The 26496-nt window shown below is 41.0% G+C and overlaps 2 protein-coding genes across 2 annotated transcripts; one reads left to right on the plus strand and one right to left on the minus strand.

Moving 5' to 3' along the window:
• Positions 1-15931: 15931 nt before the first annotated feature.
• Positions 15932-17141, plus strand: LOC117616257. The gene has a single exon (XM_034345508.1). The coding sequence runs from the start codon at positions 15948-15950 to the stop codon at positions 17052-17054; it is 1107 nt and encodes a 368-aa protein (XP_034201399.1). The 5' UTR covers positions 15932-15947; the 3' UTR covers positions 17055-17141.
• Positions 17142-20762: 3621 nt separating this feature from the next.
• LOC117614688 lies at positions 20763-21812 on the minus strand. The gene has a single exon (XM_034343578.1). The coding sequence runs from the start codon at positions 21810-21812 to the stop codon at positions 20763-20765; it is 1050 nt and encodes a 349-aa protein (XP_034199469.1).
• Between the last annotated feature and the right edge of the window lie 4684 nt (positions 21813-26496).

Here is a 26496-nt window from a genome sequence, read left to right on the forward strand (position 1 = left end):
CAATTTAAAATATGAAATTAATAATAATTAATGTATGCAGAGAAGACAAGTTTTGTGAAGGACCTCTTTTAATGAGAAATCCTGGCTCCACCACTGATTTTACTAAATCGCATTATGTAGTGTTGTGTACAAACTGAAATAGCTAGATAATACCTCGTGGGATGCTATAAAAAAATCCAAATAGTACCATCTAGATGTCAAAATAGTGGCCTCGTTAAAACATCACCATAAAATTTCTAATAAAAAAAATTTCAGTCAAAGAAAAAGAGTACCATTACATCCATAACAAATAGAAAACAAAACTGCCCCCTCCAAATCATATTCCAGCAAACACTATTTAATTTATAAGAGTATCCACAATCATGCTCTTTATTTTTTAGTTAAAATTTAGCTAAAAACACTAGAAAGCTATTTTAAGAACTGTTTATAAAATTTCAACTCCAACCATGCTCCCTAGTTTAGAAAATCATAAATGAATTATTTCTTTTTTTAATTTATCATAAAATGCTCCCTCTTCATATAAAATAATAATAATAAATAATTAGCATTAAAGTAAAGAAACATTTAATTATAGGGAGCCACTAGAGGTCTCCTTATTTTAGAAGTTGGATAGGGAGAATGGTTGGAGATGGGTTTGCTCAATTCCTCCCTAAATTTTATCTAAGGAGGTGGTTTAGCAAGTCCATTGTAAATGCTCTAATTAGTAGGTTTTAAAGATAAATTATTCGTTTCGTTATTCTTTGTTGAAAATATAAATTTGTAGTAAATTGATAAAAAGTTTATAATCAAACTAAAATCTTCCTAATCAATTTTTATAATCATAAGTACAATGACTAAAGTTCTCTAAAATTTTTGTGGAGTGTACTGCTTAGAGCATCTACAATCATTCTCCCTATTTTTAAGGTATCTAAAAACACACAAAAGTTATTGTAGGAGCTCTCTATAAAAAATAATATAAAAAATAGTTAAATTAAAAGTTTAAACTATGCATAAAACAAAGCAACATTAAATTATAGGGATTCAGGATTTCTTGTTTGTGGAGTCCTCTCACAAAATATAAACAATTAAAAATTTGAACTCACAATACATACCAAAACATCATATATATCACATATATATAAAATCATATTACATATTCATTACAATCATAATTGTCCTTGAAAAGTTTTCATATTTTGAAATCGTTGTATAATATCCTCATCATCTATACTATTTCTCAATATATGCTACCAAACTATAATTTAACCACTAACTCAAGCTTTGATTTTCTTTTGACAAATAGTTCGGTAACTGAAAAACATAAATGAATTAAATTTAAATCGAAACAAGTACGAACAGCTTCTCAAACTTACAAATCGAAACAAATTGGGCAATCAATTCAAAGTAATTAAACCAGTACACAATCCACTACTACAAAAATTGAAATAGATGACGAGAATCCACCGTTGTCTAGAAGGTTTTTAAACCGTCGAGAACAACGACGGCAAAAAAGGGCCATCGTTAAGACATACAACGTCATACCAAAATAAAAACCGACGTCTAATTACTATATAAACAGCAAAAAGGGAAAACATTGACAACCTTAGACGATGATTTTAGGAAAATAGGGACGTCTAAAGCGTGTTACATGTCAAGAACTACATACATGACGACGTAAAAAAGTTACATGTCAAGAACTACATATTGTCATCTAAAACGTCGAAACCATCATGGTTAATATAAACAATGTTTACTAAATAAAAAAACTGACTTCTAAAATCTATAAAAAAATCAATAACAAAAAAACGACAATCTTAGACGACGCTTACAGAAAAGAACAGACGTCTAAAGAGCATTGCTGGTAAAGAATTATATCGTAGCCGACGTAAAATGTATTAACCACGACACATGTGTAGAACGATTGACGCTTATAAAATATTCGACATTGCCAGGTAGGTAAAAACCACCTAGTTAAAGATATTCTATGGCTGCTTCTTGCGATAACTGATGTTTAAATAATGAAAAAAAGCCATTTGGACAACATTAGATGACCTGTTTTTAAAACACTAAAGTCTAAATAATTTAACATGACACAATTTTATTACACACCGACGTAACAAACCCTAACCATGACCCAATTGTTTACCCACAGTCGTTAAAAATGATTTTGATGGCGTGAACAGGAAATAAAACGCCTTTGATCAGAGTTTGAACGGCGGTTAATGTAAATTAAAGGTCGTAATTAATCTTTTCACTACGTCCCTAGAATACAATTTGTCAACGCTGTTAGTTTAGTTACCACGTCGGTTTTTATATAGGACTGGACGTGGTTTCCCTTTTAAAAGTCGCTTCTATAACCCACATTGACGTGTGTATTCTCTGAGACGTCAAATGTTTTAGCCTAACCGATATGCAAAAGAGCTGTCATGATAGTTAATGGAACTGAGTTGCCTTTATTGCCCTCTTTAGACGATGGTAATTACTTATCAGTGGAAGTAGTGTTTTCCTGGAGCATAAATTAATTTCTATATCTTTTGTGCCTTCAACAGAGCAACTTGCAGATATGTTGACCCATGCCGTGTCAAAGCGTCGATTTGAAGACTCACTTGACAAGTTGGGCATTACCGATATCTATGCACCACCTTGAGGGGGAGTGTTGGCGTGAGTCAACGTTCCTATTAAGAATAGAATTTATATTTTATTGTAATTATCTAATTTGAGTAGAATTAGGAGATTTTGTACATATTTCCTATTTGTAACCACTCTGTATTATTTTGAGATAGAGAAAGTGTGGAGAGAGAGGAAGAGAGAGGAGAGAGAGAGAGAGAGAGAGAGAGAGAGAGAGAGAGAGAGAGAGAGAGAGAGAGAGAGAGATGGTGGGTTGTTAGAAAAAAAAAAACTGAAAAACAGATATTTATTGTTTTTAATAATTGAGGTGTTTTTTTTAGTTTATTTTGGGTTTTGAGTTTTCAAAAATGGGCCTACAAAGCGGGTTTTTTTTTATATTTTTTTATTTTAACTTTCAACTTAAAATCCATTTTTAAGTTTATAAAATTGGATTCAAATCCAATACCAAACAAGCCCTAAGATTTTCATTAAAGAACTAGAAAAATTACAAAACTTGCATTACACATCAGCCCTTAAAAAAGGGTTCCAACCAACTAAAGTAGTAGAAATCCACAACAACACCTCATAAATGCTAGAAACAATGAGCCTAAGAAATCAAACAAAAAACAAGCTCACTAGAAGCCATCTCATAATACAGAGCAACATCCACAAGGAATACCAGTGCCAAATCAGAGCCTAGCATCCAGTGAATCACCTCATATCGCTACTGAAATGAGAAGGAGAGAGCGCCACAAAGAGAAAGAGCATACCACTCAATTTCTCCTGATACTAATCAAAATATCAAATCACCAACTTCTCTCCAGCAAGACTACAACACCCAAACTCTGTGAAATCAACCAACTAAATGGCTTCTCCTCCTAAAATTAACCCTCAGTCCTTATAAAATTGAACCCCCAAAGCTGTGAAGTAAATATTCTTCCAATCAACACACATCCAAGGATGAAAATTGAATAAGAGGCAAGAGAAAGAGGGTTAGCAAGCTAAATAAAACCCTAGAAAAAAACTAAGGGGAGACAAAGCCTTGCCTACATCAAGGAGGATTGTTTATGCACAAAACGGGATGACCAATAGTGGGACCAAACTTAAAGATGATGTGTGATTTGCCCTCAGTAGGTTCCTACTTTCAGCAGGTCGAGGGCTATTTGCAAGGAAAAGAAGCAATGAAATAGGTTGAGACCTTGTGTACCAGCCAAATGCCCTTTGATGCTAAAGTTAGCTGAAGGAGAGAGGAGATAGCAAATGACAAAGCAAGGGTACAACTATAAAATTGTTGTTACCTTTTGCCCTCGAGGCAAGGGGCTCTATTTACAGAGGTCTAGGGCTGTTTACTTGGTAGAAAATTTCGATGTGGGACTCGTGGTAGTGGCCTAAGGGGTGCCACGTGTCCTAGTGAATATGTTTAACACAAAGCCTCACGAAGTACTTTCGGCAGGGATAATTGGTAAGGGGAACCAAAGGCGCTAGCCAATTGGGGGATATGGGCCTAACTAACTAAGCTGGCCAGAATGTGCTTTCGTGGACCTCGTTCTGTGTCAGGTTCCTTCCATGTGTCATGGCTTGTGGGTCTGGTCATATATGGTACAAACAGGAGTCCCCCAAGTTTCCGATTGAGAAAAGACTTCTTAGTTGGGGACTTGCATGTGTCCCCGGCATTCTAACCTTGAGCCATGGGACAACAGTTCGTCGTACGTGCCAATGATAGTCTCATAGTCCCCTAAGTCTCCAACCAAAGGGTTGCTTGAAAGGAAGGCACTTGGACATTGGCTACTAAGTGGCAGACAGATTGTGATTTGGCGAGGCGTGTGAAAGGGCTCTGCCGAACGGTAGGGAAAGAGAAGAGTTCGGGCTTGTGTGCCTACCGTTAGACATGGGAGAAGAAGCAGTTGGGAAGGAGAGGGACTTGACCATGTTCACCTGATATTTGGCATGCAATGAATGGTTGGGAACATAAAGGACTTGACCCTGTGCACCTGCCGCTTGGCATGTTGTCAATTGGAGTTGGTTACTGAATCTCAATGCAGAGTTGGTGGTTTGGGAGAGTAATCTTCGTTTGCCATGACGCCTAGGCTTCCATGTGTGCATAGTTTGGCAGTTAATGTTTAATAATGGACACGTGTCAGCAAAATGTGGCCATAATGATCATGCCCTTTCATTTCCCGATCCTAACTCTTCAATATAAAAGATGAGTAGGTATGCTCGAGGAACCATTTAGCATTGGAGAGGAAAACTTGGGCTTGATAGAGGTGATTTTCGATGAGTGATTTGCTGCAAGAAGGCGATTTTCGGCCAAAGGCCAATTGTAACAAAGATGAAAAAACGCCCTTACTCGGCACTTAGACTCCTCCTAAGTCAGCCTTTTCCTACCTCCAACTCGTGAGGCTTCAAATTTCAAGCAGCAATACAAGTGAATACCAACACACCCAAGCAAGACTTGCCTACACAGGAAACATCTCACCCACAATATACAGGCAAAGTTCCCTACATTCTATTTCTCTCAAATAGCAAAAGATTACAAGCTCTTACTTTTTGTTGAACTATCACATCACTTGGTATCTTAACTCAACCTTCACAAGGTATTTATAAGCACAAAACATGTAGATGACACCCCCATCTAATAAGGAACCGTTGGCAGCCTTTAGATCTGCCACCTAGACATTCATTTCTATCACAAAACATGTCCAGCCCACTATTGGCACCATCTAACAGCCCATTTTACCATGAGGCCGACATTTACTACTTAAAAATCTCCCCTACTACTTGGGACATGCAGCCACTATCATGTAACCACCCCCACTTACTTATTTGAAAATTCTCAAAACCGTTTAGCCATGTCAGAATTCATCTACAGCATGTCTGTCATCATCCTGCCACGTCCTAGCACATGTCTTGTAGACATGCTGATCGCGCCAGTCTGCGCTGCGCACTGCCATGTCTCGGCTACCTACTCTCATCCTAAAACTCCTTTATTCTCACATTGTCTTGTTTCCAGTGTGCACCTCCCCTGCATCGTTGGCTTGCCTTGGCATGGTGCAAAACATCAAAACCATGACATGGCTTACCACTTGCTAAGGTTTATACAAACCACCCTCATCAAAAGAGTCTGACGCCCTCGTCGACTTAACTCCTTGGTAGTCTTTATTCATTTGAACATCTCTTAGCTCCTCTTGAACCACTTCTCCATTGATCTCCTCCATAGACTTGTCATCACTTGACTTAATTATAATCACCTCTATCTCGGACTCTTCCATAGGCTCCTCTTCGTCGTCACTTAAGATCAAAATTATCTAGGCCATAGTCTCCACCATAGGCTTATCTTCCTTTTTTGGCTCCTCCTTAGCCTCGAGATTTTCACCACTTTCCCCAAACATAGCATCCCATATAATGCTTTCAATTGCTCAACCCACCCACGGCTCATCCTCTGACTCGCTTTTCAAAGGGTCTGAAACAGAAGAAACAGATTGAGTTGCATTTGCCATCAACTCATCAAACCGCTCCTCTAAGTCCCTATGCCTCGTGGACATATAGGCCAACTCGAAACCAAACTCATCTAGCACATCTGCATTAATGCTAAATTCATCTCGAATGGTATCTATATTGTACATGTGACTATGCTGCACACAAGTCCTTGTCACAAACTTCCTATCCAGCAAGTAGATCCTTCCCTTTATCGACTGTCTTGTTGTCTAAATGGCTCTTCCCACTGGAATTGACTATTACTCTATAGTTTATTAGTCTCTCAACTGCAGCAATAGAGGAATTGAGACTCCTCACATCTTGTCTCCTCAATTCCGACTGTGCCTAGGGTTGCAAATTCGTGAGGAAATTGAATAAATTGTCCTCCTCTGACATATTGAACACGTCGAGCATCAAAGAATCGAAAGCCTTCACGTAGTCCCTCACTGAACCCACTTGCTTCAAGTTCTTCAAAGCTTCCCTTACTAGCCATGCAGCATTGCATGGAAGGAACTGAGCTCTCAATTCATTCTTTAGCACAACCCACTCATTAATTGCAAGTCTACCCCCACTCGCCACTTCTTACACATGAGTCCTCTACCATAACTTAGCATCCCCAACCAAGTACATGGTCATGATAGACATCCTTTTAGCATTCGAAACTTTCGTAGCTTGAAAATATTGTTCCATACCCCACAAGAAATTCTCCAACTCTTTGGAGCTCCACTCTCCAACTTATACCTTTGTCTTAGGCACTCAAAGCAAGCTTCACCACCCCATTTCTGTCTCCACCTCCTTGAGCTTTCCACCAATGGCCTCCACTAAGCCATCCATATCACCTAGAACATCAATGACCTTCTTTTCCATTGAAGCTTTCAATTCTCCGAAGACTCTTTCGATCTCTGCCATCTTAGCATTAAGATCCTCCATTTAGGTAACCACACACTCAGTCTTATACCCATCCACAGTACCAAGGAAATTTTCTATCCTTGTTACTCTTTCTTTCAAGGAATCACTACCTTTAGCCATCCCTTTCTCTCTTTGCAATGTCAGAGTATGAGGATATTCTTGTTGCGTTCGATGGGGAATCATCGGACGAAAAGCATGTGAACTGATTGTGAGGGCACCGATTCTAATGTTCCAACCAAAAAAGGCAGTCGTGCTGTTGTGGGTGTCAATGCTGGGGGCACTTCAATACATGCTTCAAGCTCGGTTTGGGCCACTGACACAGGCCACTATGTAGATTTCCTAATGCGTGATAAGCAGGATGCGAGCTGTCATTCAACAGCCTCAACATTTGGTCATGGTGACCAAGCGGTCGAGGTTTCAATGCATTTTCCTACCGAAGGGGTGTTGAGAGTTGTTAATGGAAATGAGAAGGTGTCGATGGCACATTCGTAGGGTCTAGTGTTCAATGTTAACCATCTGGTGCTAAAGATGCTTATAAAATAAGAATGAGCTAAGATACGGGTGGAGTATCACATTCCATATTTAGTAGTCATACAAAATCCCGCTCCGCTAGCCTCACTTTGCAATTCCGACGGTGAGATTGTATTCTTTACTGACGTATTCAAATATGGCCTTTAGCTGCCATTGAGGCCATTAGTACAGAGGATATTAGCGTAGATTGGTTATGCACCGAACCAGTTCAACCCGAACTTCTGGATAACCCTCCTCTGCACCATTACTGCATTCAACATTGCCAAGGAGGAGGTACCAACCTACCAGCAGTTCTTGCACCCGTACAATGTTTTGAGGGTGAAAATCTTTGACCAAGGGGGTTATGTGCAGCCCAACTATTTGCATGCCGGAGTGTGGAGGCAATTTGTAACTAGGGTGCTAAGCTCACAAAATACCTGGCCGCATCGGTGAGTGCTGGTTTCCGGTAATTGGGAATCGGCACCTGGCGAGGCCATTAAGAGGCATATCCCCACTTCATTCCAAACGATCGATAGGCATGGGGCTGTCATTCAGCCACTGTTTGTTTGATTCGTCTGCATATAGTGCTTGTGGCATACCTACTGCATATGGGTTATTTATTGCGTACGATTTCTAACCAGGCTTTGTCAATATTTGTTTAGTTTCTTTGAAGTGGCCGAGCATCTCCGAGGAAGACATTGCCATCATTGAGAGGTTGAGGCAATCGGTAATGTTAGACAATAGGTACTTCAAGATGTTGCTGAGCTTTGGCAATTGGTTTAAAGAAGGGCTGATAGGCCAGGTCAAAAAGCTAAGGAGGGATAAGGAAGAAATTAAGTTGTTCGCTTATCGTTCGTCAATTTCTTCTTTTCCATCTCTTTGATATTCTAGTTCGTACAAATCTATGTTGATTTTGTACTAACTTACATTTTGTGGCAGTGTTAGAAGGAATGGAGATGTCCGGGGAGCTGGAAGAAGGTTGCAATCTCGATAGTAGAAGCCGCCTCAGTAGCAGCAGGCCGAAGCCTCGACCTAGAAAAAAAAAAGGGTTGGCTTCGATTGATGATATGACCCTCGCCGATTGGCTAAGGCCGAAGAAGGCTAAGGAAGCGGCCACCACCCGCGAGGCATATCTCCAGATTACCGGTAGCTTGGTTATCAAAGATGTAGGAATTTTTTGGGTGCCATAGGAAGTGGTTTAGTTGGTGTCGTAAGCGCATTATCTTACATAGACATAGTTCTAGTGAACGTTTGGGCAAAGATCCCTTCATTAAGAAGTATCGAAGGCACAAATTACATTTAGGATGGTGGCATTTTGTAGCATCTTATAAGAAGTTATATGCAAGAGAGCAATCAGATGGCCTTTCCATCAAATGGTGGCATTTGGCATTTGGTGGCATTTACTTGTAGTAGTACTTTAAATGATTGGCGTTCCATGGATGTCTGATGGCCTTTCCATCAGAATAGTGCAATCAGTAAATCCTTGGTCGATAGACGCCGATGACCTCGTATCCATAAAGGACCGAGGGTGCCTACGATATCGGTCTTTGTAGCAAATGAGACTTTACGAATAACCCAATCGATGACTTTAAACGATTAGTTTTGACCCATAAGTCATAGTATCTGGAGGTGCACTGTTTGTATGCGACATTCCGAATGTGAGCTTGTTGGGATCCATTTTCCTGTTGCTGGGGTTTCACCTATCAACTTTGGGTAGAAAGTGCGAATGGCCTATAGCGCTTCTGGTAATATGTCTAGCCAATCGCCTTTGGTTGCCCCTAGTTTCTTATTCAGCGTCTTTTTAATGATTTTGTTGATGGCTTCCACATGTCCGTTGGACTGTGGTTGTGCTAGAGAGGAGAAGAAGATGTTTATGTTGAATTGGGAGCATAGGTGCCGAAAGTGAGAAGAGTCGAACTGTTTGCCGTTGTCGTGATAATAGTGTGTGGGATGCTGAAACGACAGATGATGTTTTCCCACACAAAGTTCTTGATTTTGGGGTAGTGATTGTGAGGAGAGGCTTTGCTTCGACCCATTTGGTGAAGTAATCTACTGCCATTACTGCGAATTTGACCTAGCCATTGCCGTCGGCATGGGACCTATGAGATCCAGTCTCCATTGCTCAAATGGCCAAAAAGGTTCAACACAGAGCTGAATTTTTTGCTCGTATCACATTTTTGCACAAGTCTTAAAGCGTCGACGTGTAGTGTTAGCCAACAGTATCCTTGTCGAATGGTTTTGTAGGCTAACGATCGGATCATGAATGATCGATGCAGGCACCTTTATGAATCTCCCTTAAGATGTAATCCCCCTGTTCTGGTGTGACACATCGTAGCAACTGTCACATAAGGTTTAGGGTAGCAACTTCCTAGTGGGTCACCTATCTTGGGATTGCTCTAGCCCAAACTCGCTTAACTTCAAAGTTCCCATGACTTCAAAGTCAGTGAGCTCCCAAAAGGCCTCGTGCTAGATAAAGATGGGCATGTACATATAAGGCACATCATCCCCTTTCCGTTGGTCGATATGGGATGTTACAATCCACTCCCTTTAGGGGCCCAACGTCCTTGTCGGCGCACTCACACCACACGACTGAGTGGCTCTGATACCATTATGTCACATCCCAGATCGGCTCTGCCGTAACACGATATTGTTCGCTTTGGGCCCCTTTTGCCTTACTGTTTTATTTCTGGAAACTCACGAGTAACTTTCCAGTGGGTCACCCATCCTGGAATTGCTTTAGCCCAAACTGGCTTAACCTTGGAGTTCACATGATTCTGAAGCTAATGAGCTCCCAAAAGGCATCATGCTATATGGAGATGGGCATGTACATATAAGGAACACCACCCCCTTTCCATTAGTCGATGTGGGATGTTACAATCCACCCCCCTTAAGGGCCCAACATCCTCGTCGCCATGAGCTAGGAATCATTGCAGATGTTGATTTGTTCGGCACCCATGTCCTTAGCAAGTCGTAGACCAGCGATGAGGGCCTCGTATTCGGCCTCGTTGTTGAAGGCCTTGAATTGAAAAAGAATTATGTATTCAGTTTCCATTTTGTCTTGTGCCATTAGGACTAGGCCTACTTCGCTACCTTGTTAGTTGGACGAGCCATCGACATGTAATTTCTAAAGACGGATCTTCAGGTCTAGCGGCCCTTTGGCTGAGGGATGGTCTGGCTGTGGTGATGGTGGTTGTGGTGGTGTTTCATCTGCTGAAGGTAGTGTGAATTCAGAGATGAAATCAGCTACTGCTTGGTCCTTTGATCAATCTCCCCGAGCCCATTTGATCAATCTTCCGGATGTTTCTGGCTTCTGTTATGGTGTGTTCCTAAAAGTAAGGTTGAAGCTTGCCAGTAGAGGTGACGACGATTACTGTCATGCTTCCAGATGAGCATAGAACTTATAACAGTTCATGATGCCGAGAGGTAGAGGATGAGGTTTTTTCTTGTAGGAGAGGCGCTTTGCTCAAGTATTCCTTCAGATCTTGGAAGGCTTGGTCACTTAGATAGTCAAAACAATCTACTACTTGCTACCTTTGGGCATTTGTGATAGTATAAGCCTTTGTCGGTGATGAAGGCAATATGATCCTAATCGGCAGTATGTATGGAGATCTGCTTGTAGTTTGAGTGGGCTTCCATGAAGCTAAGGAACTCGTGCCATACTGTTGCATCTACTAGTTGATCGATCCTCGGAAAGGGGAAACTATCCTTAGGACAAGCCCTGTTGAGATTGATGTAGTCTGGCACATGTGCCATGCCCGGATGTGTTTTTCACCATTACCGAATTAAAGAGCCAAATTGGGTATATTACTTCTCAGATGAAGCCAATTGTCTTTAACTTATCCACTTCGTCCTTCAAAGCTTTATATTGTTCGGCATCGTAGGCTTATCTCTTCTAATGAACTGGTTTGAAGTTAGGAACTGATGCTGAGCTTATGGTTGATGATATCGAGAGAGATTCTTGGCATGCCGTTGTATAACTACGCAAATACTTCCAAATTGTTCCTAATGAAGGTCATAAACTGTGCCAGAGGTGTGTTACTGAGGCAAGTGCCGATTCTAAGCTGCCGATCCTGGTAATCTTCTGTTAAGGTGATGTGTTCAAGTTCTTCAACAGTCTGAGCCTTGTGGGGTGACAACTTCTTCTCTGGCATCATCAGGTCGCTTAGCGCCCTGCCGTTTTGCAAGTCCTTGGAGACGGTGGAGACTAAGAAGGTTACCTTCGGTGTTGCTTTCGCCGAATCTTGTGTTGCCGATGCATAACATTTCCGAGCGCTCAATTAATGGCCTTGTACTTGGCCGGTGCCAGAGTGTGTTGGGAACTTGAGCAGAAGCATATGAGGTAACACAAAGGCTCTCATTTTGGTAAACGATGGCCTGCAGATGATAGTATTGTGGGTCGTCGAGTAATCAACGAACAAGAAAGAAGTGTATACGATCATCCACCTAGGGACAGTGTCGAGGCCTAGCTGAAGCCTGCCCCAGGCAGGTTGCTGGGACTTGTTCTTTTCTTCTTATATTTGCCTGATCTTCTGGAATAGGAGATGGATTGCAGGATCAGTATAGGGTAGTTCGTCATATGATCGACTTTCTGAACGACAAGGCTATCTCTAGTGAGCGTTGTACTCTTGGTTTTCAAGGGCTGTCGTTCGCTACGACTTCCCTTCATGGCCTTCGTATCTCTCATCGTTATTACCTACCATGAGGTTAGATTCGACAAGTATATACATTTTTGCATTTTTGCCATATCCTGCCTCATAGTTTCTATTTGAGCCATAAGGTTACATTCGACAGGTATGTGCCGGACAATGGGATCCAATTATGGTGTGTGAGGCTGAGGAGCGGGGCTTGCTCCGCCTTTTATGCCGAGGATCGGACTCTTGGGCAAGAAGAATCTTGGAAGTGGTAGAGGGTCCATCTTCGTTGGGTAAGAGTATGGGTTAATTAGTGACAATTTCCAGAGACGACGTCAATCTGTTTGTGCACAAAACTAAATGAGCAGTAGTGGGCCCAAACTTAAAGATGATATGTGATCTACCCTCAGTATGGTCTTTCTCCACCACCATATCCAAATACCTCCTACCTAAAATCTGGGACCCCGGATTTTTGGTTGTGTGGTCTTTGTCCACTTATATGATCACCAACGCAACAAATTGGATCCTCGCGCCAAAATATGTGTTTTCATCGGTTATGTACCTCATCAGAAAAGGTACCGGTGTTATCATCCTCTTAGTCAGAAGGTCTATACTTCTATGGATGTTATGTTCCGGAAACATGACTTATATTTTTCAACTGTACAAGAGGAGGATGGCGATGCCAACATTCTCACATTTCAGAATTTTTTCCTTCAGAATCGTCACAGACTAAAAATGATTAGTCACAGGATGCGAGCGACTAGTCGCCCCAGACACTGCCTAAATTCTTGATCTGAATTTAGGAAAGATAAAGATGAAGAATATGATTTAGGGTTTGTGTTTGAAGAAATTTGATATGAGGATTTAGGATTTGTGTGTGAAGAAATTTGATATGAGAATTTAGAGACAACCGAGGATCGACTGCTTTGATACCATGCTAAAATATGAATATGGTTTAAATGTATTAGGTTAACTTTATTCTTCTCCATAAGGTGGTATATATAAGAGTTTACTTGTATATTTTACAAGGAATTAAATACAGTAAAGAATTATGAAAGTATCTCCTAATTGTACAATAATTTATCAATTATATAAAAAATAAGAAAGTAAATCCCTTAATTAATCAAGGAAATAAATCTCCTCAATTAATTAGACTCACGTCAACAACAATTTTTCCAATCATGACCCCTACCAACTTAGTGGACGACAACTTTGTCAAGTTGGCATTGTCACCTACAACCATGTTAATCATGAAATTTTCAATTTGGGCCATGTTTTGGACTTCACAAAAAATTATGTGTAGGTTTTCTAGGATCTCCTCCTCTTTTGTTCGTCCAACAAATTTTCTTCATACAGTGTTTTTTCTTTTCCAACAATTGGAAGAGTTGGCGGTCAACTTGAAATCAAATGAACAATTTCAATGGGTGATGGAGTTTTGACCGTGCTCCTTTGTTCCTTCGACGAAGTTTACAACAATCCTCGTCCTCTTTTTCCACACACTTCAATCATTTGGCTACGTCTTCCATGTTTTTGGACAAATCTTCAAAGGTTTTAGACATCTCATTACGGAATTTAGATATGGCTTTAGAGTTGCCCTCAAAGATTACTTTTGTGATGAAAATCTTATTCACAACCATAACTTGCCTTGTAATCATATTTGTTGAATAATTACTTTGACTATATTCAGAATTTTTTTATGTGCGGACTATATTCAAAATTTGACTTGTAGCCACTATTTAGCTTGTAGACATTGGCCATTATTATTATTATCGGAGTAATAATGTTTGAATCATAGCCATATTTTCGCGACGCCATCTTTGTCATATTCCAAATCATAGTCATGGTGATCAAATTGATTCAAATTGTAAGCATCACTTGAGTTTGTTCATCATAATTCAATTCTTGGATTATGAACTAGTAATAGCCCCTACGTCTGCCAAAATAAATTGCGAATGTGCCATTTTTAGTGTTGTAAAGAGCCTAATAAGTTCAAAGATTGAATAATTTGCACCTCAAGAATTTTGGCTTCCAAATCAAACAAGTACCGTGCGCCGAGGAGTGCTTTTGTAACCAAGCACATATAAGTTTTTTGTCAAACACCACAACAACCGTGTGTTTCTTTTTTTAAAAACGGTTTTACCATTTCAAAAGTATACCCAAACATGACCTAATTATGTATCTAGAATTGAGAAAGTTCAAGGAAGAGAGCCTGTTTGTAATTTTTTAGGAATGTTTAGTTGGTATGAGGCATATTAATAAAATAAGGGACAAAAAATACGACTAAAATATGTTCGTTTATTTCTTAGAATTTTATTTATTTATAAAATATATGGTGAACAATTTGGCCATTATATAATACTTACTATTGTTTATTAAAATTTATTAATGCATATTCCTTTTATTCAATAATATGTGAAAAATATGTATATAATATGTGAATTTCACATGCATTATTGAAAAATGTGTATAAAAAAAAAGTATGTGTATTAAACTTGAAACTGGGTTTGACTTGCAAATCAGTGGTCTCAGGTTCGAACCCATGAGACTTTTTAAAAAAGCTTCTTCTGTGCTTTGAAAATAATGAGTTGTAAAGTAAAGCAGTTACATGTCTAGTAAACAATATTTTTAAAGTGTTAGTAGAAAAAGCAGTGTCAAAACCGTTTGGTAAATTTTAATACGAAATTGTTGTAACTGTGGATAATGACTAAAATGGACATGATGTTGTTGGTAAATTTTAATACAAAACTATTGTAGCTATTGATAATACTAAAACGAACATGATGTTAAAAGTGCTATGTGCTAACTATGTGGTGGTGGTGGTATAGGTGGAGGTGGAGTTGGTCGTTGTGGTGGTGGTGGTCGAGGTGGTGAAGGTGGAGGTGTTGGGTGATGGGCGGTGAAGGTGGTGGTGGTAGTAGTGTAGAGGTGGAGGTGAAGGTGGTGGTGGTGGTGGTGGTGGTGGTGGTGATAGTGATGGTAATGGAGGTGGAGGTAAGGTGGTGGTGGTGGTGGTGGTAGGGATGGTGGTGGTGATGATGGAGTGGTAGATGTGGGTGGTGGTGGTGGGCGTGGGTGGGGCTGGTGATAGACGTGGAGGTGGTAGCGGAGGTGGTGGTGGTGGTGGTTGTGGTGAAAGAGGTGGTGGAGGAGGATGTGGTGGTGGTGATAGAGGTGGAGGTGACGATAGTAGTGGTAGACGATGTCATTTTTAAAAATTAATGATGGTATTATGGGAATTGAAAAAATTCATTAAAAGCTAAACCTAAGGCTGCTTTTAAAAGCTGTTTTCAGGAGGCCATTGCTTTTAAAATAATCAGCATATTTTATTTTTAATAAACACCTTAAACTCCTTAACTTTAAAGTGAAGCCGATTTTTGGCGAAAAAAAGAAATTCCAAATAGGGCATAGTGTTTATGAGAAACCCCCTTCTCCTCACAGTTTAGACTATGACTTGTATTATTATTATTATTTTTTAAATGTGAAGAATATATTCGACATGATTATGTTGTTTGACTAAGAAAATGACAAAGATAGAAAAACAATAATGACGTTGTTTAGTAACATGCTATATATGGCTTGAGTATAAATACATTGAGGTGTATTGGAATGGCATAAAATGGTAATACAGTAAAAGTGAATACTCTCCCTTCTAAGGGGATATAGAACATTAAAAGTGTTTGGATAACTTACCATCTCCAATTGTATTTATTTGGAAATCCTACCTTCAATATATCTATATATACCCCCTTGGTGGGTGTAGTGTAGAGCATTAGAATTTGTGTACAGAAGAATTCAATAGATCGAGAGAGGTCGTCCAAAATATTTATAGCTTCAACCATGGCTAGGAATAAGGTCAAACTTGCATGGATAGTGAATGATGCTGCTAGAAAATCCAGCTTTAGAATGAGGAAGGCATGCTTGTTAAAGAAAATGAGTGAGATAAACACCTTATGCGATGTTAGCGCCTTTATCATTGTTTATGGCCCTGATAGTGACGAGCCTACTGTGTGGCCGGATCGCCCACTGGTGGAACAATTGGTTGCAAGGTTTCAAAGCATACCGGAGCTCGAGCGGTGGAAGAAGATGATGAGCCAAGAGACTTACCTGAAGGATAGGGTAGCCAAAATGCAGGAGCAAATCAAGAAGATTTTTAAAAAGAACAATGAGCTGAACACAAATGAGATCTTGTACCAAAGTATTCAAAAAGGTAAGTCGTTGCTTGCATTTGAAGATAATGATCTAACTGACTTGGTTCTGTCATTAGAGGACAGGATGAAAGAGATTCAAAAACGAATCGATTATTTTGAGAAACCTAATACTAGTCATCCAGTCAGAATTCCTCCTGAGGAATGTGGAGACCAATCAGAAAACATGAGCCAAATTGAAGGCGATTTTACTGAGTCTTTGTTATGGCACAAAGATTTGGGGAAGCAAATTGGGAACACTAATGGCCCTACCAGCAGTGTTAGAAATGACCGAGGGGTACCTTCAACTGCATATTTTGGTAGTTTAACTCATGAAAATGAGATGGGGTTGCTCAATTGGAACTTTGGAGGCAGCAATTATGATGGAAGTGATTTAGGGTTGGCCATGCAAATTGACAACTCTGAAGGTCAACGGTATGCTGGAAGTGATATGGGGATGTCTATGGTGAATTATGGAGGCATTACTAGTGGAATTGAGATGGGGTTTGGGATGTTCCCTTATAATGGGAATAATATTGCAGGTAGCACCGAGGATACTGGATTGGCTACTAGCGGCGGCATGGCGGACAAAGGCAGTGCTGGGAGTCGTATAGAATTTCCTCCTAGATTTTTGGGAGGTAACAAGGATGGAAGTGATTCAGGGCTTCCTCCTGGACTATTTGGAGGTAGCATTGCTGGAAGTGGTGGGCTTCCCTATGATGTTAGCAAAAGTGGACAAAATCTATTTTCTTCTCCTTGAATTACAATATGCATCTACTGTGTTGTTTGATTTAGATTTTCAATTTCTCTTTCATAATGAGTTAATGCTATTTTCCTTTCGATTGTGCAACATATGCAAAAATAATTTACACAATTGTTATCTTTGGGCAACAACAAGGTGCCAAATTTATCCATTAACTTATGTGAACATAACAACAAATAAATAATTTCAAAAGTTCATATTCATAAAAGTTCTCTAATAGGTACCATTAGCTCTTCTCTTAGGGGTGTATGAGATTTTAAACAAATTTAAAGGAGTTTAAAGGTTTAATTAAGCACCGACAAAAGTATTAGTGAAGAGTTCCAAGAATTGAAATTTCGGTGAAATCTTTTGTTGATTTACATAATTTAAGAATTGTACACTTCTTACCAATAGGGTCTTTTCCAATGGCAAAAGGTTTTGACTTGCAGACTGGTAGTCTTAGGTTCAAACCCCCATATCCGTGGTACCTTGGTAATATATGTGTGAGAAACTATCATCCACTCCTAGTGAGAAATTATACAGTGGTACAAGAGTACCACATGGCACCAACCAGTGGTGATATGCACTAATGATATGAAGACACATGGCACTGTAACTATTAAAGGGAAACTGGCGTTTTCTTCCAAACAAAATGTTAACACTATCACTAGCACCGTCTCTCACTTTTTGCCTCGATCACTAAACCAAATATATAATTTTACTAGATAAATTTCAACAATACAACTAAAACACAAGATAAAAAAGCAACAACCCACAAATGTGGTGTCCTTGGCATTATTGATAACTATAACAATGAGATCAATAAAATTAAGCATGATCTCAAGCTATGTGAATAAAACCCAAAACATCCAAAATTATAAAATAACTGATAAAGCATAAATAAGCACCACAACTGTTTGTGCAAATAATCTCGCGGGAGAATATTCGCTTCCAGATCTTTCAACCTTCGATCTTCCTTCTCTCTCTTCCTCGATTCCTGTAAAAAAGATTGGAGTAAATAGACCACACCCGGGGGGGTGTTGGCCAAAGGCCCTCCAATGCCTAAGTCAGTTCGAGTGTTTGTAGGAAAACAATAGCTAAGCAAAGGGGACGGAGTTGTATGTATGATGTGAACCGGCGGCCGGAGCCGTGTGTGGTGGCCGGAGCCGTGTAGAGAAAATATGGAGAGTGGAGAGGGAGAAAGAGCTTTGGGTATTTTTCTCGGGTACTAGGAGTAGGTTTTTTGAAGTACCTTGAATGAAGAATGAGGTCGTCTATTTATAAAAGCCTCAAGGCTAGGGTTTCGTAGGGATCAAGTCGGACTTGATAATATCCGAATTAATGATATTATTCTCAATTGGTGTATGCTTCTGACTGTAGTTGGAGTTGGATTCCCAGTAGGAATGAGCTTGCGATTCCTTCTTAACCCGGGTTATCCAACTTGTATAAATACAGGGCTTCTCTTCACTCTTTCTCACATCACAAACTTAATTTCTCTACTTTCTAGCTTGAGAAAGATCTTGGAGAATTTTGTATTGCTTGTCGAAGAGAGGAGTTGCCGTGCATCCCAAAGTAAGTCGAGCACGTAAATATCTTCTTCATCTTCTCTTTTTCGCGGCGAGGACCAAGTGGGTGGGACCAGGCTAGTTGATGTTGTGACTGGCGGCTGAAGACGATTAGAGCGGCGGTGGCCGCTGGTTGCTGCTGAGCGATTATAGGGAAAAAGTTGGTGGTCTGCACCCTGCCCAAGGTGTTGAGAGATGGAAGCAGAATGGTCCAGTCTCTGATGAACTGCCGACTGCGTAGGAGGAGTGTTCTGCCAGACCCCATAAAGAAGGAAGGCTGATGTCAAGTAGGAGCTATTCCCCCGTCATCAGCTAGGGTTAAACATCTCGTTGGTGCAGATAGCAAGTAGATTGGTTATATGCGCAATATTCGGGATGTTCCACTCAAGCTTCCTACAGACAAGCTTGGAGACCGTGATCTGCTCTGTAAAGTAGTCTGTGGGCGATCTAGTTCACCTGCTGTCAGGCAATGAGATGCAGATATTATCCTTTAAAGTTCGGTCGACCGCACCAGTCAAACGATGGATGTCGAACTGGGAGGTCTTCTCATCAACCCAACCATCATGATCCAGCAGTTGAGTCACGAGCTCTCAAGCGTGAAGTAGATTCAGCGTCGTTAACTCATTTGGAGCTGAGGATGGCGGCGACAAGAAGACGAGAGAGTCATATGCCCGAGCCGAGGGCTCTTTTGCAACGTCAGCGTCTAATCCCAAGGTGAACAAGTCCACCCCTACAGGGGATACAGGCATGCCTAATTTGCTCAAGACGAACTTTCTGTCAGGTCCATCCACTTGTGCTGAGCTGGATGATCAAATTTGTCAGGCTGGCGATTTTGGTCTTTTCTCAAGTCTTTCCTTGGAAAAACAAAGGGAAGCAATATTTCACCTGCTTCAAAAAAGAGGTGGTGGAAGATGTCGCGAATCAGGCAAGTGGAGCTGCTGAAAGCGTGGCTGATCAAGCAGATGCGGAAGAGACTGCAAATCAAGGATCTCCTGCTGGCGCCTCGGAGTTGATGAAGACTCATTTATTTCTTTTCAGCTTTTGTAGTCTAGTCTCTATTTAGCATAATTGGTCTTGTTTAACTATTTTCTTTTTTTTTGAACTTGGCCGGTTGATCACTTTGCTATGGAAATTTCAGTTGTTTTTTTTTTTAATAACTTCAATTCGCATAGTGTCTTGTGAATTGCTTGAGTGTTTCTGAGTTGTGGCATGTTTAGCCTACTCTGGAGACGTGTCGATGAGAGTGGCCAGTTTGGCCTACGTCCGAAGACGTGTCAATGAGTGTGACCTATTTGACCTACATCCGGAGACGTGTCGAAGATAGTGGCCTGTTTGGCCTACGTCCGGAGACGTGTCAATGTGTATGACCCGTTTGGCCTACGTCCGGAGACGTGTCGATGATAATGGCCTGTTTGGCTTACATCTTGAGACATGTCGATGAGAGTGGCATGTTTGACCTACATCCGAAGATGTGTCGATGATAGTGGCCTGTTTGGCCTATGTCCGGAGACGTGTCGATGTGTATGACCTATTTGGCCTACGTCCGGAGACGTATCGATGATAATGGCCTATTTCACCTACGTCCGGAGACGTGTCGATGTGTAAGACCCATTTGGCCTACGTCCGGAGACGTATCGATGATAGTGGCCTGTTTGACCTACGTCCGGAGACGTGTCGATAAGAGTGGCCCGTTTGGCCTACATTCGGAGACATGTCGATGAGTGTGGCTCGTTTGGCCTACGTCCACAGACATGTCGCTGAGTGTGGCCCGTTTGGCCTACGTCAGGAGACGTGTCAATTGCTTTTGTGAACACTCCATTGGAAAGAAAAGCTTGCACTTGTATTGATGTCTGTGTGACTACATTGCTTTATTGAACAAAAAGATGAGCTTGCATGAGTAACATCAAAAGTGACTTGTCTTCAATTAAGGTGAAGGAGGCTTGGGTGCCCGCTTAGAGCCCAGCTGATAGGTGAAGAGTTTCATGGATAGTCCCCCTGGAGGTGATAGGCATTCCATTACCTTGGAACTTCCTTCCATTGAAAGATGATGAAAGGTTTGTCTTACATAACTTGGTAGCTAGTAACGGCTTGAAAGACGAAAGTAGCCTGCTTGATCTTTATCTTCTACCCACTAGTGGTCAGCCCGGGCTCTTGGAGTCAGCTAGGATCGTGTTGATCCATATGGCTTTTTTCGTAGAGGCTCATTATTAGTTGCGTCACAATCTTTGATTTGCTGGATAGCCCTTCTTGAGATGAATTCCATGCAATGGCCGTCTCTGACTAGATCTTCGAGATGCCTTTTCCAGGCGAAGCAGTCGTTTGTGTAATGACCGTACCCTTCATGGAATCTGCAGTATCTACGGGTATCCTTCTTGGTTAAGTTTCCCTGTAAAGGTGATGGTTTCTTCAACCAAGGCATGTCCTTTACTTGGGCTAGGATCTGGTGTATCGGGATAGTGAACTTGATGTAGCTCTCTATTGCTAGAGCACCTTCATGAGGCTGTGATATGCGCATGCCGTTCTCTTTGCATGCCTGCTTAGCTACTTGATCAGCCTTCTTCGCGGCGATCTGGTCGTCGTCCCATAGTGCGTAGTGCTCTGCTGTAGCAAAGACTTCTATCAATGTTTGGGGGGGAGAGATGGTCAGCTCGCGATACAGCTCACATTCAGTTGGCAACCACCTCTTAAAGGCGGAGGATGCAATTTGGTCATCACATCCTACAATGTTTGCCCTCTCCGCTTTGAACCTCTTGATGTTGTCTCGGAGGGATTCATCGGACTTCTTGTGCACATTGAACAGATAGCCAAGGTTCTTCTTGATCGTCTGATAAGAAGTGTACTTTTTGGTGAAGACATAAGTAAGCTCCTTGAAGCTACTGATTGACCCGGATGGCAGGGTGTGGAACCAGTCCAGAGCTGCTCCTCGCAAATTCATTGCAAAGACCTTGCACATTAGCGCGTCTTCAGTTTTGTGTAGGATCATAAGGCTCTTGAAATGCTTCAGATGGCTTTCGGGATCGGAATCCCTTTTGAAGCATGTGAAAGAATGCGTTGAGAATCGTTTCGGGGGAGCAGCATGCTCGATTTCGGTGGTGAAAGGTGAGGAGTTTGCTTGGTCTACCTCTATGCGTAGTGCATCTTCGAAATTTCCTCCAATCTTTAAGTCTTGAGGTTGGTTATTCACAAGCTTCTCAACGCCTTCCGCACACATGGCTGGTCGGCCACGTTGATGACCTTTACGATTTGGGCGAGGCTGATTAACTTCCTCATTGGTTTGCAAGGGTCGACTTTCTCGGTTGCACTGCCTAGGCGACGTGTTGGTGGACTGCGTTTGCGAGGAATTTTCTGTAACTTGGTGACGAGAATTAGTTCTTCGAGAGAAAGTAGTAGAGCGCCTTTCTTCACTGTCCTAATTAAGGGGGTTATCAAGTTGACCTCCCTGGGGCCCTAGCCTTTCATAAATATTTCTCTGCGAGCGGGCAACGGAGCTACTTTCTTCATGATCCTCATTGTGATGATTGTCGGTTTGACCTCCTTGGGGGCCTAGGCAGGCCGGATGCCAAGTTGTAGGCCTAATCTATCGTGCACGTTGGTCCTTAAATTCAATCTGGATGGGAGACTTTGTCTGCTTTGAGTGTGGCTTGCGGATGCTTGCGACATGTCGGCGAGCTAATAGTGTTGTTGTGCATTTCCTTGTATGCTTACTCTTGCTCAACCTGCTTGGTTCCCACCGAACTGCCTATCGGCGCGTTCGTTCATCCTTCTCTCTTCGCCATGTTGCCCAAGGCCAAGGTTTTGAGCCAAGTTTATTTGGTTGAGGAATTGCCTCATCAAATTGTTTTGGTGGTCCATTCTCTGAGTTAGCTGATCAACTCTCAGATTAAGGTCTACTTGACTTCGTGGATCGGGAGGAAAAAAATGTGTGGAGCCCAATTGCACACGTGCCAGGGTTTCATTGGATGTGTAGGCGGGAGCGTGCGTCGAGCATCGAGGCAATGGAGGGAATGCTTGAAGTTGCTCTAAGATTGGGCCAAAGTCGGCGGTGGTAGTGAGCCCACCTTGATGTGAGGTTCCACCATGCTCGGCGGCGGTGCTATGAAGGTCGCTAGATTCGGCCACGGGGCCTTGAAATGGTACAACGGCTGCAGAGGCCGGTGCAGTGGTCCCAACTGCGAGTCCGGCGGGTGGCACAGTGGTTCCAATCACACGGGGCGGCTGCTGTGGTGCAACAACAAGGGTTTGTTATGGGTTCATGGCCACGAGAGATGGTTGAGCCACCATGTCGATCGCTGGATCTTGGGAGGAGTAGCTTTAGGCCGTCACGAATTGAGCCATCGCGGCAGTTTTGCTCATCATGCGCTTGCTTCCAACCATGATTGTTTGGAAGGCTTCGGTGGATTGGAAAATAGGAGGAACAGATTCCTTGAGCATGCGTTGAGTATAACTTGTGCTCTCAATGAAAGCACCAAATGTTTGTGCAAATAATATCGCGGGAGAATATTCACTTCTCGATCCTTCAACCTTTGATCTTTCTTCTCTCTTCCTCGATTCCTGTAAAAAAGATTGGAGTAAATAGACCACATCCGGAGAGTGTTGGCCAAAGGTCCTCCGATGCCTAAGTCAGTTCGAGTGTTTGCAGGAAAACAATAGCTAAGCAAAGGGTACGGAGTTGTATGTATGGTGTGAATCGGACGGCCGGAGCCGTGTGTGGTGGCCAGAGCCGTGTGGAGAAAATATGGAGAGTGGAGAGGGAGAAAGAGCTTTGGGTATTTTTCTTGGGTATTAGGAGTAGGTTTTTTGAAGTACCTTGAATGAAGAATGAGGTCGTCTATTTATAGGAGCCTCAGGGCTAGGGTTTTGTAGGAATCAAGTTGGACTTGATAATATCCGAATTAATAATATTATCTCTTAAGAAGATAATATCTGAATTAAATGATATTATCTTCTCTTTATTATGATAATATTTGAATTAATGATATTATCTCTTTAAATAAAGATAATATCATATTAATTAAGATATTTATCCCAATTAATTAATTAGCCATATAAACTAGTTTAATTAATTAATTTAAGAGATAATCTTCTTTTCCACGTGGCGTGCCCTGATTGGAGGCGAAAATATATGCTCCCACAACAACCACCAAGTAAAAGAAGAACAAAAGCTAAGTTAGTAAAAGTCTCCAAAAAGTTGCAGAGTTTCAGTCAAGGCATGGAGAAAATTGTTATTTATTTTTAAACTTTCTTTCCAGTTAGATTTAAACTTTAGTTTAACATAAGTTAGTTTAAACTTATGTAACTCAACAAACAAAACAAAAAATCAAAATTTGGTCGATGAAGGTGTGTTGTTTGAGGACATTTGTTCTCTTTTTTTGAATCAGTTTACCAACATTGTGTGCCAATATTAGCCCCGTTCTTGTAATCGCATGTACATGTACTGGCAAAGTTTACTTTCTCTTGTTTCGAGTTAGCTGTTTGGATGGAAGATGGTCATGTTTGATTGTGTTCTATTTTAAACGATGATGTAATATTTTCTTAATTAATACAATTTAAGAGCTTCTTATAAAATAAAAAATTGTCAAGAATCAAGTTTTTTTTTTTTTTTTTTGGTCGACGTCAAGATTCAAGTCTAGACATTATGTAATTGTTCCAAAAACAAAGTTAAACTATGTAAATTCTAATGGGCCGTAGATCAGGATTGCTAGGCCCAAAAAAAAAAAGAGTTGATCGTTGTGGTAACAAAAAGTATTCCTACCCTGTAGCGGATAGGGTGCCCTTTCTATAGTGGGAGCACATGGGGGGTATTTTGGTCTTCATAATTTGATTAATTGTACCTGTCCATTGGGGACAGGACGAGGCTTTATTCTCCGGGAGAGTCTATAGTGAGTGGGAAGTTATAAGGGGTGTTTGTGAGGGGTATGTAAGAGCCGTTGGATTTCATCCAACGGTGAGTTTTTAAAAGAGGGTGCATGTAGAAACGGGTTGAAATCTAACCCGTTAGAAACCCAACTTCAGTTTTTCCCCTCTTTCCCTCTCTGTGAAAAACTGAAGAACACAATCCTCTCTTTTTGAATGAAAAGCAAACCCACAATTAGAAGGATCCAAATCTCCCAAATCGTATAGTCACTCGACTGTCAGTAGCTCGTTGGGAGGCCTGCGATCTATGGTAACCTGGGTATTACGAAGAATGTCTCTTACCTAGCTGTTGCCCTGTTTTGATTCTATGGCTCAAGTGAAAGCCCCTTCTCTTTTTCATTCAGCTGACAAGATTCCAGATGAAAGCAAAGTAGCATATCTCTCTGTTTGTAGCTAGAAGCCACAGCAGCAGTTGTTCCTCGATTTTGGTAGAGATGGAGTCTCAAATACCAAAGAGTCTTCTCTAATGTCCACCACATTCTTTCCAGCTGACTGACTTCAGAGGTCCCGATTGATTTTGAGAGGTAAGTTCACTTGCTAGATTGATTTTATTGGGTTTGGTTTATTTTTTGTGAGGGTGGGAAATTCGTCATTTGTGGCATCAATAATGCGTCATTTTTGGAATCAATAATGTGTCATTTCCTTATGAATATTCAATATACTTAGTTCATTGTTGTTGGTCGGGGTGCAAAATCATGAAATGTAGGTAAAAGAACCTAAACTTAGGCTTAATGACATTAGGAGTAAGCATTTGAGAGGATATTGGGTGAAGTTCTGGAATTGGTGGTTTGAATTACATTTGTGTTCTTAGTTGAACATATTGGTTCTAATGTTATTTTGAACAGATTATTTGACAAGAGATGACGTAACTTATGAAATTTTGCTGCGTTTTGTGTAATTGGAAGTTAGGCTATGCGTATTTTGTGTCAATTTGGGCAATGTTTTGTGTAAGTGGAATGCATTGATATGTTGTGATGCAGTAATGACTGATTAATGAATGAATAATTGCTATGCAGGACTATAGAAGTGGATCAATAATATAGTTAGATAAAATGTCTGGGGGCTCAGACAGTGATGAATGTGCAACAGCTAATGGGAGGGTTTATATTCCTGAAGTAAGAAATGAGGAAACACCAGCAGTTGGGATGATGTTTGACTCGCTTGACCTCGTTTACAATTTCTATAATAGATATGCATTCTTAGCTGGCTTTGGTATTCGACTTCATTCCAGCTTTTGGGGGAAAAATAAGAAAGAGATTTTGAGGAAAGAATTTGTATGTTGCAAACAAGGTGCATACAGGAGGGATGAAACTCGAGAGAGAAAAAGACAACGGGGAATAAGTAGATGCAATTGCAAAGCTAAGATTGTGGTTGTGAAGACAAATGGGAGCAAGAAGTATACCATATCTCTTTTTGCAGAGGGACACAATCATAAGATGACACCCTCAGAAAGAATGCATTTATTGAGATCACACCGTCATATTTCAGATTCTACAAAAGTACTCACAAAACAGTTGGGTTCAGTTAATATTCCCATTCATCAGAAGGTAAGTATTTTTGAGGTGCAATCCGGAGGAATGGATAAAATTGGTTTTATCAAAAAAGATATCTACAATCTTGAATGTAGTGTGAATGGGAAGTTGAGGAACCACGATGTTGAACTAGTGACCGAGTATTTTATGGCTGAACAGAAAAAGAATGAGGCTTTTTATTTCAAGATTGAGGGAGATGGCCATGACAGGTTTAGTCGATGTTTTTGGGCAGATGCAACTTCTAGACGGGCGTATGGGTTTTATGGAGATGTTGTTGTATTCGATACCACATTCAACACGAATCGATACGACTTGACATTTGCACCAATGTTGGGAGTTAATAACCATGGTCAGACAATTGTTTTAGCATGCGCATTTTTGAGTAAGGAAACGACTGAGTCGTTTGTTTGGATGTTTGAGGAGTTTAAGAAAGCCATGCCAGGGGGGGAA

This window comes from Prunus dulcis, chromosome 1 (assembly GCF_902201215.1).
Source record: "Prunus dulcis chromosome 1, ALMONDv2, whole genome shotgun sequence".
Classification (NCBI taxonomy): domain Eukaryota; kingdom Viridiplantae; phylum Streptophyta; class Magnoliopsida; order Rosales; family Rosaceae; genus Prunus; species Prunus dulcis.